The following is a 17,483-nucleotide window of genomic DNA, read 5'->3' as shown; positions in this document are numbered from 1 at the left end:
ACTCTGTAGACCAGGCTGGCCTTGAACTCAGAAATCCACCTGCCTCTGCCTCCCAAGTGCTGGGATTAAAAGCGTGCGCCACCACTGCCCAGCCCCAATGAACTCTCTTGCTAGCCGCTATGTACTATACTTTCTTTAATTGCCTCAAATGACTTGTTCCTGTTTTTTCTCAAAGCTCATAACCCCTTGCTTTCCCTGGTACTTGCGTGTGGAATCGCATGCACTTTGTAACAGTTGTAACAGTGAGACTATGCCTGTGCTCTGACACAGGCAGGACAAACCTAACCTTCTCAGCAATCCCAGACACACCTGAGTGTGGTAAAGCTGCCTCTAGGGAGGAATGGAGGAAGGAGTGGCTTCTCTCTGGGTGGAGTTGGTTGCACTGAGTGAGGGGAGCACCTGAGCATGGCAGATACTACAGAATTCCTACCTCTGTAGATGGAGAACCATGAGGTCATGCTAGCCTACTCTGTAGCGACTCTGGTCTCGGGAGCTCTCACAAGCTTGACTTCCATTTGTTGTGTGCTGAGCTTGGATGGTATGTTCCCCATAAGCCTCAGGCCTCAGCTGGTGCTGTTATGAAGGATTAGGAGTGGGTGGGTCACTCCCTTCTTGGAGGAGGCATGTAACTGCGGGAGGACTCTGAGGTTTCCAAAAGTTCCCACCATTCCCATTCTCTGTCTTCTGCCTGTGGATCAAGATGTAAGTCCATGCCCCACCATCATGGATGCCAACCCCCTGAACATAAATCATGTGTACTGTATAAGACTTTTGATGTGATCATGTCTTAAAAGTTTGTTGTGCATATGGGATGGAGTTAATTATCAACTTTTTCCAAATTGTGCTGTACTTAAATATACCTAAAATAAAGTACTAAATAAAGTGTCAGACTCTTAAAGTTTGAACCAAGCCCTGCTACTGAGTTGTGCTGAACTTAATTTCCTTCTTGCCTCCCCTGGATTGACACTGCTGGCCTTGTGCATGCAGAGACACCCTCCCCTACTGTGACAGACTGTGACTGTGAGGGTTTCGATTTTTTTTTTTGTTTGTTGTTTTTTTTTTTTTTTTCAGATAAATATGAATGACTTTGGGACATTAGACTCAAGAATTTTCACAGAGAAACAATATTTGCAACTAGGCTGGAGAATGTTTGGCAAAGAACATAGCTGCTTTCTAACCTTGTCCTAAGAATTTGCCTGAGGCTAAAATGAGAAGTATTAATTTTCTTGGGAGGTATTTCCAGACAACCCAACCCTGACTGTGTCATGGCTATTAGTAATCTCTCTTATTTAAGTCCACAGTGATGACAGGCAAGCGAGGCAGGAAGCTGTGCAAATGTACAGTCTGACAAGAGGAGCATCCAGGAAAGTTAATGTCGGAGCTATCTTGTGCTGAAAGAGATAAGGGGATTAAGAAGGCCTGATCTGGGCTGGAGAGATGGCTTAGTGGTTAAGAGTACCGATTGCTTTTCTGAAGGTCCTGAGTTCAAATCCCAGCAACCACATGGTGGCTCACAACCATCCGTAATGAGATCTGACGCCCTCTTCTGGTGCATCTGAAGACAGCTACAGTGTACTTAGATATAATAATAAATACATCTTTAAAAAAAAAAAAAGAAGACCTGATCCACATTAGAATAAATAAAAGACCCTCCCCCCCCAAAGTTCCCAGCTTCTGAAAGGAAAAGGGATGAGGACTTTTCTGCTCCGAACTGAAGCTGCTGCAAATGTGATTCAAGAGGACCAGCCTCATCCCAAGCAGGCAGACAAACTTGGCACCATGGTCCATGTAGTTCTGGCTTTAGAGACATGATGGATATGCAAAAGATATGTCCTTATAATTTATGTTACCTCTTCCTCCATGACATAGGTGAGCAGTTTCCAGTCCCACTCCACTGTCTTGGCATTGGCTGGATGCAGCCTGAAAGTTAAGTGACATCAATTAGAATTCTGGAGATTTTAGTGACAGAAAGGATAGGATCTGGAAGGTGACAGGACTAAAAGCCTCTTCTTATCATAAACAACCTGGCCTACCCTCCAGCATCACAGCATGTCAGTCGAGGCCAGCTCATTGCCAGAGAGCTTTACCTATCAGGACTACATGAAGCATGTGACTCGTTGAGCTAATCACAATATTCTATTCTTTAATTCACTATGAATGTCTCAAAAATGGACTCATGTCATGTTAACCCAATTATAATACAATTCAGCTTGTGTAATTACTGAAGTTGATTTTCTCACCCAAAATACTATAAAAATCTGAAGATAAGGACTATAGAACCAAGGCAGGGTTGAAAACTGGGTCCAAGCAAGCCATTTATGAAAATAGTATCAAATAACATTCCCAGATTTCTAGTGAAAATAGGTCATTATATTCTTTTACTAGCAATTGAAGCAGGTTTGATTAGGTTCCTTGCCACTTGCAATTAACATTATTAAGGAAGCTCCCAGGTCAGCTGAATCAAAGCTTAGACAGGGAAGCTATGCCCTGAATCTAGGTTCCCTAGAAGACTTGGCCAACCCACTGTAATGATTCGTACTGTTGAATTTTCATGAGAAGCATGTAGGCCTCCTTGAGGACATCCACAGTCTCAGAGCCACTGAGCAGGATTTTCTGGACGATGTGAGCCACAATTTCTCTGGGTGGGTAATGTTGGGGTGAAACAAAGTCCATTAAAAACTGCACAGTCCCCAAAGGGAAGTTTTCTTCAATAGTGTTTGTCACCATTCTTAGTCTTCGATGAGGGATGGGTTCTAATTTCTGACCCTTGCTCTGTAGAGACAAAGAGATAGATAGGCATCAGGATGGGTTCTACACTTCCTAAAAAGCAAGAGGTTCTGCAATAGGTTGAAAACAGCAAAGTTTTCTATGCATTTGAAATATTTTATTAAAGAGAAAAAAGAAAGCTCTACTTTAAAAAAAAGTCTTAATGATGTAGGGAAATTAAAAGACAGAAATTCTAAATTCTACAAATGATATGATTTCATCCATATTCAAATATAACAGAAAGGAAAATACCAAAGAGCCAAGAGCAAGGGCTTTGAGTTCCTGATCTTCCTGCTTCCACCTTGTACATGCTAGGATTATAGACCAAGATACTTAGGGATAGGGACAAAGGTCTATATGTTAATACAGATAAGAAAACTTGAGCCTAGCCGGGCGTGGTGGCGCACGCCTTTAATCCCAGCACTCGGGAGGCAGAGGCAGGCGGATTTCTGAGTTCAAGGCCAGCCTGGTCTACAAAGTGAGTTCCAGGACAGCCAGGGCTACACAGAGAAACCCTGTCTCGAAAAACCAAAAAAAAAAAAAAAANAAAACTTGAGCCTGTTGTCTTGCTGGAAGAATGAATACCACTTTCTTCCCCTCCCATCCTCCCTTTCGTTTTTCTCTTTGAGAGGGTGTCACATGGCCTGGGTGATATGGAATTTAGTATGTTTGTAGTGGAGACTGGTCTTGAACTACTGATCCTCTTGCCTCCAGCTCCCAAGCACTAAAATTATAGGCATGTACCACCATGCATGGCTTTTAACCATTACATCTATAATGGCAAAACCAGTAACAAATACATATGTTTAAAAAGAAATTCTAATTATTAAAAAAGTTTAAATGATCATATATAAAAAGACAATTAGAAAGGTAATACATGGAACTATTTATAATAAATGCTGTCTGAGAGCATGACTTTAAACACATTAGATAATCCATTTTTAGAAAGATTCATTCTTATTTTATGTATGCGCGTGTTTAGGTGTAGAAATGTGCATGTGAGTGTGGCGCCTGCAGAGAAAGAATGCCTTTTTGACTTTTACATATTTCCTGTGTTTGTGTTTATGAGTGCATACCACAACTGCAGGGTCAGAGGACAATTTATGGGAGTCAGTTGACTCCTTCTATCGCGTGGGTCTGGGCTATAGAATACAAGTTTTCAGGCTTGGCAGCAAGTGCCATTGCCTCCTGAGCCACTCTGCTGGCCTGGAACCACTTTAACCAAATGTCACGGTTGAGGGTGAGGTTCTGGAGAACAGAAAGGTTTCACGTGTAAGACTGCAACATTTCTGTCTATATATAGTTAAGTTCTTATAGGTCAATGATGACAAACGGGAAATGGTAACCTCATTAAAGTTTTAAAACTGAATTTCTACTCCTAAATTCTAAGGAATGATTTGAGGCAGTGAAGTGACAAAAGTCTTCTCTCTGTGATATGGGAAATGTATAGAACTCAGGAAGAGGAGGATAAAGGAATGGAAGACAAGAATTTGATGAAGGCCAATGATAAATCAGACACAAACACGCACTTCACACACATCACCTCATTCAGTGCCCTGAGTTGTTTTTACCTCTGCTTTACAAATAGGGAGGCCAAGGCTCACAAAAAAAAAGTGACTTGCACAACTGGGTTTTAAGTGTGGGCTGAGATCTGAACATAGATCTAGTTCCCCCCTCAATTTGGGGGAAGAATCTCCCCCCCAAAAAAATTTGTTTATCTTTGGCCCATTCTCTGGCATGGACTCTAATCATGATAACGTTATCAAAGAAATAGTCCCCAATGGGGGTGAGTATGTTAGCTTACCTCTCGTGTATCTTTATCTGGTATTAATGTCTGGAAGAAGAGATGATGTACTGGAGGTCGTAAGAAGTATTTCAGTCTATGCAGGCAAGGTCTATTGTATACCCCAACTTGTGGTATTTGTCCTTGTATCTGGGCAGACCCAGGGTTGGCAAGCTGTGGCAGTGATCTCTCTTTCCTGGCTGAGCTATCTGTGATAGTGAGCCAAGGAACTTTATCTAACTTAAATTCAGACTGTCGAGATAGTGGGTTAGCAGAGCAACTTGAAGAGGATGAAGCTGAGATATCCATAGGAGTATCACGATTCTGCACATCACTCGGGGAAGACTTCGGCCTGTCTCTTGCTAAGTCCAATAATGCTTGTGGTGAGTGTGACACATCTTTTAATAAGTTTGGTGTATCCTCAAGTGACTCTGACATATTGCCTGGTGACTGCAATGTACCGCTAGGTGACTGTGGCACACTTCTTGGTGACTGTATGGCATCTCCTGATGCCAGTGACACCCCTCCTGCTGACTGTATTGCATCTCCTGATGCCGGTAACACACTTCCTGGTGACTGTATTGCATCTCCTGATGCTGGTGACACACCTCCTGGTGACTGTATCACACCTCCAGATGATGGTGGCACACCTCCTGGTGACTGCATCCTATCCCTTGATGACCGTGGTACACCTCCTTGGGACTGTATCACATCTCCTGATGATAGTGGCACACCTCCTGGTAACTGTATCGAATCTCCTGTTGCCAGTGACACACTTCCTGGTGACTGTATCGCATCTCCTGATGATTGTGGCACACCTCCTGCTGACTGTATTGCATCTCCTAATGATTGTGGCACACCTCCTTGTGACTGTATCATATCTCCAGATGATGGTGGCACACCTCCTGGTGACTGCATCCTATCTCTTGATGATAATGGCACACCTCCTTGGGACTGTATCACATCTGATGATAGTGGCACACCTCCTGGTAACTGTATCGAATCTCCTGTTGCCAGTGACACACCTCCTGGTGACTCTATCGCATCTCCTGATGCTGATGGCACACCTCCTGCTGACTGCATCCTATCTCCCGATGTCGGTGACATACCTCCTGGTGATTGTATCACATCTCCTGATGCTGATGGCACATGTCCTGCTGACTGCATCCTATCTCTTGATGACTGTGGCACACTTTTTAGTGACTGTATCACACCTCCTGGTGACAGCATCATTCCTGGTGACTGCATCACACCTCTTGGTGACTGCATCACACCTCTTGGTGACTGCATCACACTTCTTAGTGATTGCGTCAAACCTCCTGATGACTGCATTACACTTCTTAGTGACTGCATCACACCTCCTGGTGACTGCATCACACTTCCTAGTGACTGGGTCACACCTCTTGGTGACTGCATCACATCTCTAGGTGACTGCATTACACCTCCTGGTGACTGCATCACACCTCCTGGTGACTGCATCACACTTCTTAGTGACTGTGTCACACCTCCTGGTGATTGCATCACACTTCCTGATGACTGCATCACACTTCTTAGTGGCTGTGTCACACTTCCTGGTGACTGCATCACACTTCTTAGTGACTGTGTCACACTTCTTGATGACTGCATCATACATCCTGACGACTGTATCACACCTGCCGGTGGCTGAATCACATCTCTTGATGACTGTGTCACATATCCTGGTAACTGCATCACTTCTGGTGACGGCGGCACATCTCCCAGCAATGGTGGCACATCTTGCAGTGACTGCAACACATCTTGTAGTGACAGTGGCATGTCATGTAGTGACCATGGCATGTCTTGCAGTTGTGTCACATCTTGTGGATATGACATGTTTTGAGGTCGGCCTGGAACATCTTGAGGTAGGCCCAGAGTGTCTTGGTATGGGTATAGGGTGTGTCGAGAATGCCATGATAAGCCTTGAGGTGTGCTTGGCATATTCTGCTGAGGGCACGGTACATTTTGGGTAGAGCATGGCACTTCTTGAGGTGGTTGAGGCAAAGCTTGGAGTTGGCACTGTACAGTTTGTGATGGGCATGACAAAGTTTGTGATGGGCATGACAAAGCTTGAGGTGGGCATGACAGGGCTTGTGGTGGGCATGAGGAAGCTCGTGGTGGACATGGTGAAGCTCTTTGTGGGCATGATAAGGCCTGTAGCGGGCACAGCAAGCCTTGTGATTGACAAGGCACATCTTGCTGTGGGCATGGCAAAGAGGCCCTCTGATTGCTTGTGGAGGAGAAGGAGCTAACATCTGAAGAGAGCTGTAGGCTTGTCAAGAAGCTGAGGTCACCTTTATATGTGATTGAGCTACAGTTTGGTTCTGGTGGATAAACAGAGTCCTGGCTGATAGATGTAGGGGGTCGAGAACCTTCAAACAGGTTTTCCTCCAGCAAATCCAAATCTACAGGATCATTGTTAATGATTCTCTGTGCTGCAGGCTGAGAGCCTCTATCTTCATGGGCTTCCATCACTTCTTTGCCCGAGAGACTGGTACATGTCTGAAGACTGGCTGGCTCCTTCTGAGAGGAAGCTACAGGTTCTAAAGTCAAATCAAGAGTGGCAATAGGCCTATTTTCTTCCTCATTTCTTGTCAGATCAATCACACAGAGTCCATTCCGATCTTTTGTTCTTGCTCGGTTTTCTCTAGTTAAGTCAATGAAGTCCTGTTAAAGATTGTGAGAAGGGAGGAAGAGTGAGAGGGGAGTCCAGTAACTTGATTCTAGAAATCTAAGGTTTTAGCTTTTAACAACAGATATCACTTTATCTTTCTATTTCACTGATATTTCTACATGTTTGCAGTGCTAGTGATTAAACCTAGGGACTTGTGTACACTGGGTAAATGCTCTAGATCTGAGCTTTATCTCCAGCCTTCTATGCATCATCTTAAGTATTAGATTATTTTCTTTTTCTTTTCTTTCTTTCTTTTTTTGGTTTTTCGAGACAGAGTTTCTCTGTGTAGCCCTGGCTGTCCTGGAACTGACTTTGTAGACCAGGCTGGCTTCGAACTCAGAAATCCGCCTGCCTCTGCCTCCCGAGTGCTGGGATTAAAGGCGTGCGCCACCACTGCCGGGCTTAGTTTATTTTCTTTAGTTAACATTTTGCTAGTGTCAAAGCTGTCAACGTCTATAGATTCATAAATCATCCAAATGCTAAAAGTGGGAATGCAATGGAATTTTTTTCCCCTCAGATTCAAGAAAGACAAGTGAGTAGTAGAGAAATTCCACCCTTGACAAACAGAAAGCAACTTTTGCTTGGAAAATCAAATTCCCAGGATAATTTGCAACAGAGGCTAAGCAAGACTGTAAGTTAATATGAGGACCCAGATGCTAAGAACATGCTTGAGTGTTTATCACTGGATTTGGGAGTTCCAAAGATTCATGGTTTCATTAGAGAAAGTTCTCAAAAACACACATATGAATAGAAACAGATTTACTAAGAAAGTAATTAAAAGTACACTTATAAAAAGGAAAGAAAGCCGGGCGTGGTGGCGCACGCCTTTAATCCCAGCACTCGGGAGGCAGAGGCAGGTGGATTTCTGAGTTCGAGGCCAGCCTGGGCTACAGAGTGAGTTCCAGGACAGCCACGACTACACAGAGAAACCCTGTCTCGAAAAACAAAAAAAAATTTAAAAAAATTAAAAAAATAAAAAAAAAAAAAAAAGGAAAGAAAATAGGAAACTTAGATGGATAGTTGAGTGTTTAAGGGCTGTATAAAGATTTTCCATTAGTCTTACTCATATTTATGTGTAAATTTTTCTGGAGATTAGGAGGGCATTTTGGGCCTCGGAGGGAAGGTTTGGCTAAACGCAGGATGTTTAGAATCAAACTATTGATCTGAAAGGCAGCATTCATGTAAAATTACAGCTATACTGGAAAGCTAAAGAAGCTGATGGGGCTTCTGGGTCTTAGAATCTCCTGTAGAACATAGCTAACTTCTATCACAGAGCACAACCAACTGTAAGAGTAGGATATTGTGCAGTCTGGATCTGGATGAAGCCATAACCATCAGGTTAAATTTACATCCAATGGGCTGGAGAGATGGCTCAGTAGTTAAGAGTATTGGCTACTCCCAGCATCCACAGGGTGTCTTACAAGCTTCTGTAATTCCAATACCAGGGGAATCAATGCCATTTTCTGGTCTCCATAGGCATAAGACATATATCTGGTACACAGACACAGTACAGGCAAAACACCCATATTTATTATAACCCATTATCTTGTCTCCCTGATTACACACATCACTTTTCTATGATTTCTTAAATTTCACAATGATACTGCAGGATAGCATTGCCATCTCCATTATATATATGCAAAATCAGTTTTGAGGGACCAGGTGATTTACCCAAGGACTACACAGCTAAGTAGTAGTGGCAGACATTCAAATCCACTGTCCGTCTTGCCTGTTAAGGGCCTAGGGATATGTTCCTTTTTCCACTATGTAACCAGCTTTATCGCCTCTGTTTTGTTGAAACAGGATCTCACTTTGAAGCTCTGGCTAGTCTGGGACTCTATGCATACCAGGCTGTTTTTAAGAAAACCTCAATCATTTGATTTTTCCAATGACTCCTCAGGAGCCAGATGCTGAGGTGAAGGCCTGCTAGCTCAGAGAGGCAGAGAAAGCACCCAGATAACCTTCTTCTATAGGTCTAAAAGAAAGAGGACATCCCAAAAGAAAGTTTTTCTCCATGCCCCGTCAAAAACCCTCAAACTGAATGTCCCTCCCTTCTACTTCCTGTGCATCTCTATATATCCTCCTGACTTACTCTTGCTGTTTTCCCCCCATATTCATTCCCAATGTACTGGTTATTTGCTCCACCTCTCAGCCTATTTAATCTTGTTTACAATAAACAGAAAGCTCTTGAATTAAAGGTGTGTGCTAGGGTTGAGCCACACCACAACTAGAAAAACGTTTTTTTTTTTTTCCCCTCTAGTTAATAACACAATCTTGGGGTTGGGGGGGGTGGTTTACAGTGTATGTGATCAAATATCCTACAACAGGGGCTGGAGAGATGGCTCAGCAGTTAAGAGCACTGACTGCTCTTCCAGAGGTCCTGAGTTCAAATCCCAGCAACCACATGGTGGCTTACAACAATTCCCAGCAACCGGGTGATGGCTCAGAACCATATGTAATGGGATCTGATGCCCTCTTCTGGTGTGTCTGAAGACAGCGACAGTGTACTCACATACATAAATTTAAAAAAAAAAATCTTTGCCTTATCATAGGCCTGCAAACCAAACCTTTGAACTCTTTTTTTAAAATCCTGCAACATTTCCCCCTTTTTGTCTAAAAAAGGGAAGATTTAACTCTAACAAAGTAAAACTATTTACAATAATGAAGACATTTCTGCCAAGCTTTCCACAATGTCCAGCATTGTATTGTATTTGGCAGACCTAGGATGGAGTAATTTGAGTTCAAAGTTCTGTAAAATGTTCCTGTCAGTCTCCTATGAACTCAGCAATTTCAATGTCCTGAGCAGGTTGTAGTCCAAACCTGATCTTTGGGTGGTGTTTGTCACCTTAGTGGCAATCCTGGTTAGGTAGAATATAACAGTCAACCCAAAGGTGTCCACTGTTTGCACTGATGCTGGCGGCAAAAGTGGCATGGGGCAGTTTTGTCCAGTGGTTGATGTTACCACAATGCAGGAAGACTGGCTGTTGCAGGGCCCCATCATCTTCTCAGAGACCACAAAGGTTACTGTTATGCATGGTAGAAGACTTAAACATTTTAAATGCCATATTCAGCAGATCTCTGAAAGATTTGAGGACCATGATCTATAAAGTCCATCTGAAGTACACAAACTTTGTTCCTAGTGACCTGCTTCAGACTCAAACCTGAAAACAGTACAGGAAGCTAGGTGAAGCTTATTTCTAGACTTAGTTAATATTCTGTATGACTCCTAGTATGACAGGAAGTCTATATACACATAATAATCTTACATATTTTTGAGATAATATTTATAGCTTAAGGAAAGTTTTAGAGTGTCAAATGAAGATCAAAAGATTATGAGATTAGTGGTAATAGAAAAATCCCTTATTTTTTTGTTTTCCTCTGTCCTATATGAGGAGGCTCTTCTGATATGAGACAGAGATTAGGGATTTCCCTTTAACAAGCATGTGTGGGTTTAGAGAAGGAGAGCTATGCTCAAACTCCAAAGCCAGCTTTAATTTTTTTGTTTGTTTGTTTTGTTTGTTTGTTGAGACAGGGTTTCTCTGTGTAGCCCTGGCTGTCCTGGAACTCACTCTGTAGACCAGGCTGGCCTCGAACTCAGAAATCCGCCTGCCTCTGCCTCCCAAGTGCTGGGATCAAAGGCATGTGCCACCATGCCTGGCTCAGCTTTAATTTTTAATTGAATTGGGACCACAGAAACAGCATTTGCCACTCTGTCTGCAGAGGGCAGCAGAGATGAGCTGGAGTGGGCGGTGCCACTTGGCCATCTATCTTATTCTGTTTCTTGATGATCAGTTCTTTCCTCAGATGTTCCACTTTTCCAGTGGTCTCTAGATTCCCTATTTGGATGTTTTTATTCTCCTGGAAGATAAAAGCAAACCCTGCCCCAATGTTAACTCTAGGGGGGGATTTTTTTTTTTTTTTTATGCAGGCTATATCTTTCCTAGGGCAAAATGTATTTTGGCAATAGTAGAAAATTCTTTTGAATTTAAATCACTGTAATTCTTGTGTGCTTGCTTCTGGGTCTCAAGTGTTGGGATTAAGGATTAAAGCCAGCCACTGTCTGACTATGGATTGCTTACAATAGTTATTCTCATAGAGTTGTCCTGGTTTAATTTGGTGCCCCATTTCCCCTTATTTTTTAGTGCTAGAGGTAAACTTTCAAGGTTTTCAAATGTGTAATCTATCATTCTTGCTAATTTATTCTGAATTTGTTCCCTGGCAAATTTTAACATTCTAGTATTAGACAAACATGATGCCAATTTGTTCACTATTTCATTATTTTCTGACGTTTATGTTTGTATTGCCTGCATGAGTTATATAATATTTGATGTCTTTGCTAAGTTTTTCTATGTTTTTCCATTTCCATTCATGCCTATGACCAGGTACCTTTGCCATTTATCTGACAGTTACTGGTCTTTCATTTGGATGGCCATATAGCTAGACCATTACACATGCACCATGAATTGGAGAAAATAGAGATTTTTCTTTTCCTTTCCTAGTTGCTTGTCTTATAGCCAATAGTGTTGTGCTGATTTTGTGGTCCTTCCTCAGTACTGGCCATTTCATCCCCTAGTCTACAGGCTGTCACTTCCCATTAATTTTGGTTCTAACAGTGGTTGATGAACCATCAGTAAACCATGCATTAGCTAAATGTTATGACCTCTGTGGGGGGAGGGGTAAGGGTAAGAGGTTTAGGGATAGGGAGTACAGGCAACTGAGCTATTTCCTCCATGTAAAAAGGGCAGACCCCTTTGCTACTACATCCTGGTCACAAAGGAATTCAGATGAGTACCAGTTCTACTGTAATAGCTTTTCTTCCATGACTAAGTCTGTGAAGGACTCTGCCTTTGAATAGATCCAATCCATCATTGGAGGGGTACCCTTATGACAGGGTCATTGACAATGACTGAGTATAAGGTTCTCCTTGCCTCATTAAATGTCCAGGTTTGTTTCTCAAAGAGAGAATATGTGTTCTCTCTATATAGAAAACATCTGCAATAGAAGCTGACAGGCAAATGTTAGTGAACTCCTTTTTGCTGTATGAAGAGTCCCCAATTGACAATTCACCAATAAATATGATATCCATAATTAGATATCATCTGGTTCAATACTGGTTAGACTGCAATGCACAGAGATGAGCTTACTTGTAGTCACAAAAGCTGTTCTTTGTTCCTGTCCCCATTGGAAACCAGCTGCTTTTCTAGTAACCCTGTAGAAGGTTTCTATAAGAATCTGTAAATATGGTATGTGATTTCTCTAGTGTGCAAACACAGCAAACATACCAGTTAGGAGCTGTATTTGGTTTTGTCCCTGGTTGGTGGAATTAAATAAAGGCTACTACTGCTCAAATATTTTATCTTATCTCCAAATCACTCAAACTCTTAGAGATTTAGATAACAATTATAGTAACCCTTTGAATTTACTTAAAACATTTTAAATCAATCTCTCTCTCTCTCTCTCTCTCTCTCTCTCTCTCTCTCTCTCTCTCGTTGGTTTTTCGAGACAGGGTTTCTCTGTGTAGCCCTGGCTGTCCTGGAACTCACTTTGTAGACCAGGCTGGCCTTGAACTCAGAAATCCGCCTGCCTCTGCCTCCCAAGTGCTGGGATTAAAGGCATGCTCCACCACCACCCACTTCATTTTAAATCTCTTAAGTGTAGTTTTAATGCCAAACAACAAAAATACTCTTTTTATTTAAAAAGAAAATTTAAAAGCTGATGTCCAAAATGGTTTGGACCATGTAGCAATCTACAATCTAACCTACTAACATGGAATTAAGACATGTAGATTAAAAAAAAATCATTTTTCATTTCATGCCAGTAAGACAAGATCTTGTAACCTGGTCAGATAGAAGGCATTTTTAGTCTTTATTAGTTAGTTTGGACTGAATGACCCAACTATCTGATGAACTATTACCTCTCCTTATTAAGGAGATTTCTCCTGTTCAAATCTAATCTTTAATAAATCTTGGTGGTATCCACAGCTTATCTTCTTCTGTGGAAACAGAGACAAAACCTCTTCCCCAACATAAGACATAACCCAGTTTCCCTTCTGATTTCCATTTTTGATGTGTACAGACTTGATTCAGTAGTGCTATCTACTATACCATGTCTCTCCACAGCTGTTGTTCCTCTCTCATTAGCACTTACACATTCTAGAGTTAATAAAGCACTATGTAATCTATCACTGAAGGTCTTTATTACCTCTTTCTGTTTACTAAGTATATCTTTTAAAGTGAAATTAGATCTTTCTATAACTGCTTGTCTTGTACGATTGTGTGGTATGCTTGTAATATGCTTTATGTTGTAATATACAAAAACAAAACAAAACAACTCTTGAATTTTACTAGAGACACATGCTGGAGCATTCCCGGTCTTAATTTGAAGGTATTCACATAGCAGCCATAACTTCTAATACATGTGCAATTACAGAATCATCCTTTTCAGAGCTTAAGTAGTGGTCATTGAACTCCTGTATCTGTACCTGCAGTATGGTGCATATACTTTAACTTTCCAAACTCTGCAAAATGAAGCACACCCATCTGCTAAATTTCACTTCTTTGGATATCTTTTGAATTACTTTCTGCAGGTAATGGAGTTTGGTTATACAAAAAAAAAACAAAAAAAACAAAAAAAACAAACAAACAAAACAAGTATAATTTCCTTGGCTTGTTGCCAAAGTGATAGAAAAATCTTTATTTAAACCTTTGCTGTTAACATGGCATTTCTTATGAAAGTTGGAGCCTTTTAGCACATTTCCTATAAATAGTGGATCAATTTCTTCATTACCTGTGCTAGAGGGCTTGGTAGATCCGAATGGGATCTGATACGTGTTATATAGAATGGATGGCTTCTATTTGATTACTTGTTGTAGTTGAATAAGTAACAAAGTTAATTCTGAATCATCCAGAATATGTTTAGCAGTTTCAATATATAAAACAAACTCTTACTGCATATTGAGAGTCAGTAACTATACTAAGAGTCAGGAAAACCTAACAATACTGTAAGAATGGCATGGCTCTGATTTTTTAACTGAATCATAAGCATCCTGAGCTAATTTGCTTATTTTTCCTGACTTACAACCTACCTTTCCTGATTTATTTGCATCATTATAGATGGTAGGGGCTCCAGAAATTTGTATTCCTTTTACCATACAAGGGAGAATCCAATTTTTTCTTTTTATAAGATGAAGTATCCTGTTTGGGGGACATTTGCATATTTGCTATTAATCTCTTCCAAAAAATTACTGCAAGCTTTTTACCAATGCTCATTTTCTGCCCATAATGAAGTAATTTTAGCATTAGTAAAAGGTACCACAATTTCTGTTGGGTCTATAGCCCATAATTGACAACGTCTCATTTTTCCTCTCAGAATCAACTCAGAAACCTTTTCTACATAAGTCTTTAATTTTTTATTGTTTGTGTGCTAAAAATACTCATTCTAAAATATTATCTTCTCTCTGTATAAGACTTCCTGTAAGAGAAAGGGTAGAGGGCAAAATAACCAAAATACAATCCAGCTTTGGATCAAAACAGTACATATGTGCATCCTATAATTTCTTTTCTACCAAAGCCAATTTTCATTTATCCTCAGCTGATAATTATTTTCTTGGACTATTTAAGTCTCTTAGTACCTAGGTAAAATATTAAGGCCTGTATGGAATATGAAGGCTTAGGTGGAATGTTAAGGCCTAGGTAACTAACTATAATCTGGTTAGCCTGCCATTATAAGGAAACTTTCTCATTTGTTTCTGCTGTTACTAGGGTATTTTCTAATGACAATTTTGATTACATTTTCTGTTATGTTCTGTACCCTTGGAAACCAATCAGGATAGAAGTCAGAACTGCTTTGTATAGTTACCTACAATAAGCTTGAACTGGAACCAATCACCCAACAGCACTTCCTTCACCCATGTATAAGCTTTTATGGTATGAGCTGCCCCTGGGATGGACCCCAACATAAGAGAGACACCTGCACCAATATAAGAAGCTATCTGGAGCAAGACTTCCATTTTGAATAGTGGACAAGTAAAGTTTTAAGTTCCCAAGCCCTCCCTGGGAACTGATATCTTGGTTGGCAAGTTAAGACATGAATGTTAGGCAAAACAAGTCCCACCCTGGTAGACGAGTTAAGACAAGGCAAGTCCTGCCACAGTTGAATACTCTCAACCAATGCCACAGTTCAATACCCCAACCAACAGAAACAGGATAAGTATACAACAAAGACTTGTTCCTAAGGAAATCCCCTATCCCTAAGTCCTGATTGGTTGGGTAACTTGGCACAGACGTTTGTGAATTTTGGGATTAACAATCAGGTAGGATGTTAACTTGGGTCCTGAATCTGGAGCATGGCCCTGGCTGATCAGTCCAGGGCACAGGATCAATATCTATCTATCTCTATCTCTATCTCTAACTATCTCTATCTGACTTAGATTGGTGTTCATGTGCTTTGTGAGGTGATTCCTGGACCCAAAAAATCCTTCTAAAGTTTGAAATAAATTACTTAGCTCTTGAGTAGTTAATCCAATTGTAGGCCATAACCAGTTAATATCTCCCAGCAATTTTTGAAAATCATTAAGAGTTTGTAATTGATCTCTCCTTGATTTTTACTTTCTGCAGTTGAATTTTCTGTAAACCTATCTCATATCCTAGATAATTAACAGAATCTCCTTTTTTGAGGAGCAATTTGTATTCCCCAGCAAGGCAAATATTCTTTACTTCATCAAATATGTTTTCTAAGGTATATGCAACTGAATCAGCCAGCAAGATATCATCCACATAAAAGTAAATTTTAGATTGAGGAAACTTTACTAATTGTTTCTAATGGCTGCAGAACAAAATATTGGCACAAGATAGGACTATTTAAGACTCCTTATGGTAAGACTTTGCAATATCTCTTTATTAGACAACTATTGTAAGTTGGTACTGAGAAAGCAGCCTTTATCATGTTCATGCAAAGGGATTGTGAAAAAGTAATCTTTTAAATCAATTATTATCAAAGGCCATGACTTAGAAGGCAATGTAATTCAGGTTGTAAAGAGCCCGTTGGCTGAATGGGCTTATTTATGTGTTTTAAATCTGTTAACATCCACCATTTTCTTTTTTATACAAAGGCAGGGGAATTCCATGGGCTGGTAGATTCTTCAGTATGTTGAGCATTCAGCTGCTCCTGTATCAGTTGTTCTAGTACAGGTAATTTTTTTCAAGTCAAAGGCCATTATTTTACCCACACACATTTGTCAGTTAACCATTTTAAAGGTAGGGTAGTTGATGCTTTTCAAAGACCAACACCTGTCATGTTCTGCTTATGAACAGCTGGACAGTCTATGACTGTTCTTGATAATACCTTTTAATATTTTTCTCAGAAGCATTCTTTACTTTATGGCTTTCTTCTGAGGTTGGAGGAATGCTAATCTGTACTTTGCATTGCTGCAACAAATCAGGCCCCCATAAATTCATGGCTATATTAGCCACATATGGCTCTAATTTTCCTATTTTTAATTCTGGCCCTATAAATTTGACTCATTTTGTACTTTGTTTTACCAAAGATAAAGTTCTAATCTGAAGCTGAATATTTACCTCCTAAAGAGGCCAATCTGGATGCCAGACTTTTGGTGAAATTATTGTAACATCTGCTCCCATGTCTATTAAACCTTCAATTTCAATGTCATTTGTGTCTCTGATCATTTATAGCAGTTTGCTAAAATAACTGTTTTTTGGTCTCTCTGGAATTTTTTTTTAAAGCTGTTCTGATCTTGATTATATTCAGAGAAGTGTTGTTTTTAACAATGGGCATTAAAATTTTTAATTACTCTATGGATGAGTTTCTCCAATGCTGACAGGGAATAATTGGATCAAATTTGATATTGGGTCTGCAGACTCCCTACAATGACAAAGGGTTGCCTTGCCTCTCCCTTGTTGATTTGCATTCATCAATCCAATGCTAGCCTTTGCCATACCTTCTGCATATTCCAGAAGGCTGGGGCCTTCTTTTTGTATTAGCTCTAGAAAAAACATTATTTCTAGAAATGCTTTGGCTACAATTGCTTTTCTTTTCTTTTTTTTTTAAATATTTTTTTTTTATTACGTATTTTCCTCAATTACATTTCCAATGCTATCCCAAAAGTCCCCCATACCCTCCCCCCCACTTCCCTACCCACCCATTCCCATTTTTTGGCCCTGGCGTTCCCCTGTACTGGGGCATATAAAGTTTGCGTGTCCAATGGGCCTCTCTTTCTAGTGATGGCCG

At 40.6% G+C, this 17,483-nt stretch overlaps 1 protein-coding gene across 1 annotated transcript in view; it reads right to left on the bottom strand.

Annotated features, from left to right (window-relative positions):
- The window catches only part of Simc1 (SUMO interacting motifs containing 1), a 44,180-nt gene that overhangs the window by 16,048 nt on the left and 10,649 nt on the right, over positions 1-17,483 (bottom strand). The window contains exons 2-4 of the mRNA XM_021180176.2: positions 4,571-7,231; positions 2,540-2,772; positions 1,851-1,920 (exon numbers count right to left, since the gene is read on the bottom strand). Of these exons, the coding sequence (XP_021035835.1) occupies positions 1,851-1,920; positions 2,540-2,772; positions 4,571-7,231 (2,964 nt within the window). The remainder of the gene's footprint in view (positions 1-1,850; positions 1,921-2,539; positions 2,773-4,570; positions 7,232-17,483) is intronic.

The sequence above is a fragment of the Mus caroli genome, chromosome 13 (assembly GCF_900094665.2).
Source record: "Mus caroli chromosome 13, CAROLI_EIJ_v1.1, whole genome shotgun sequence".
Taxonomy (NCBI): domain Eukaryota; kingdom Metazoa; phylum Chordata; class Mammalia; order Rodentia; family Muridae; genus Mus; species Mus caroli.
Note: the sequence above shows the minus strand (reverse complement) of the source record. Positions and strands in the feature narration are given on the sequence as shown.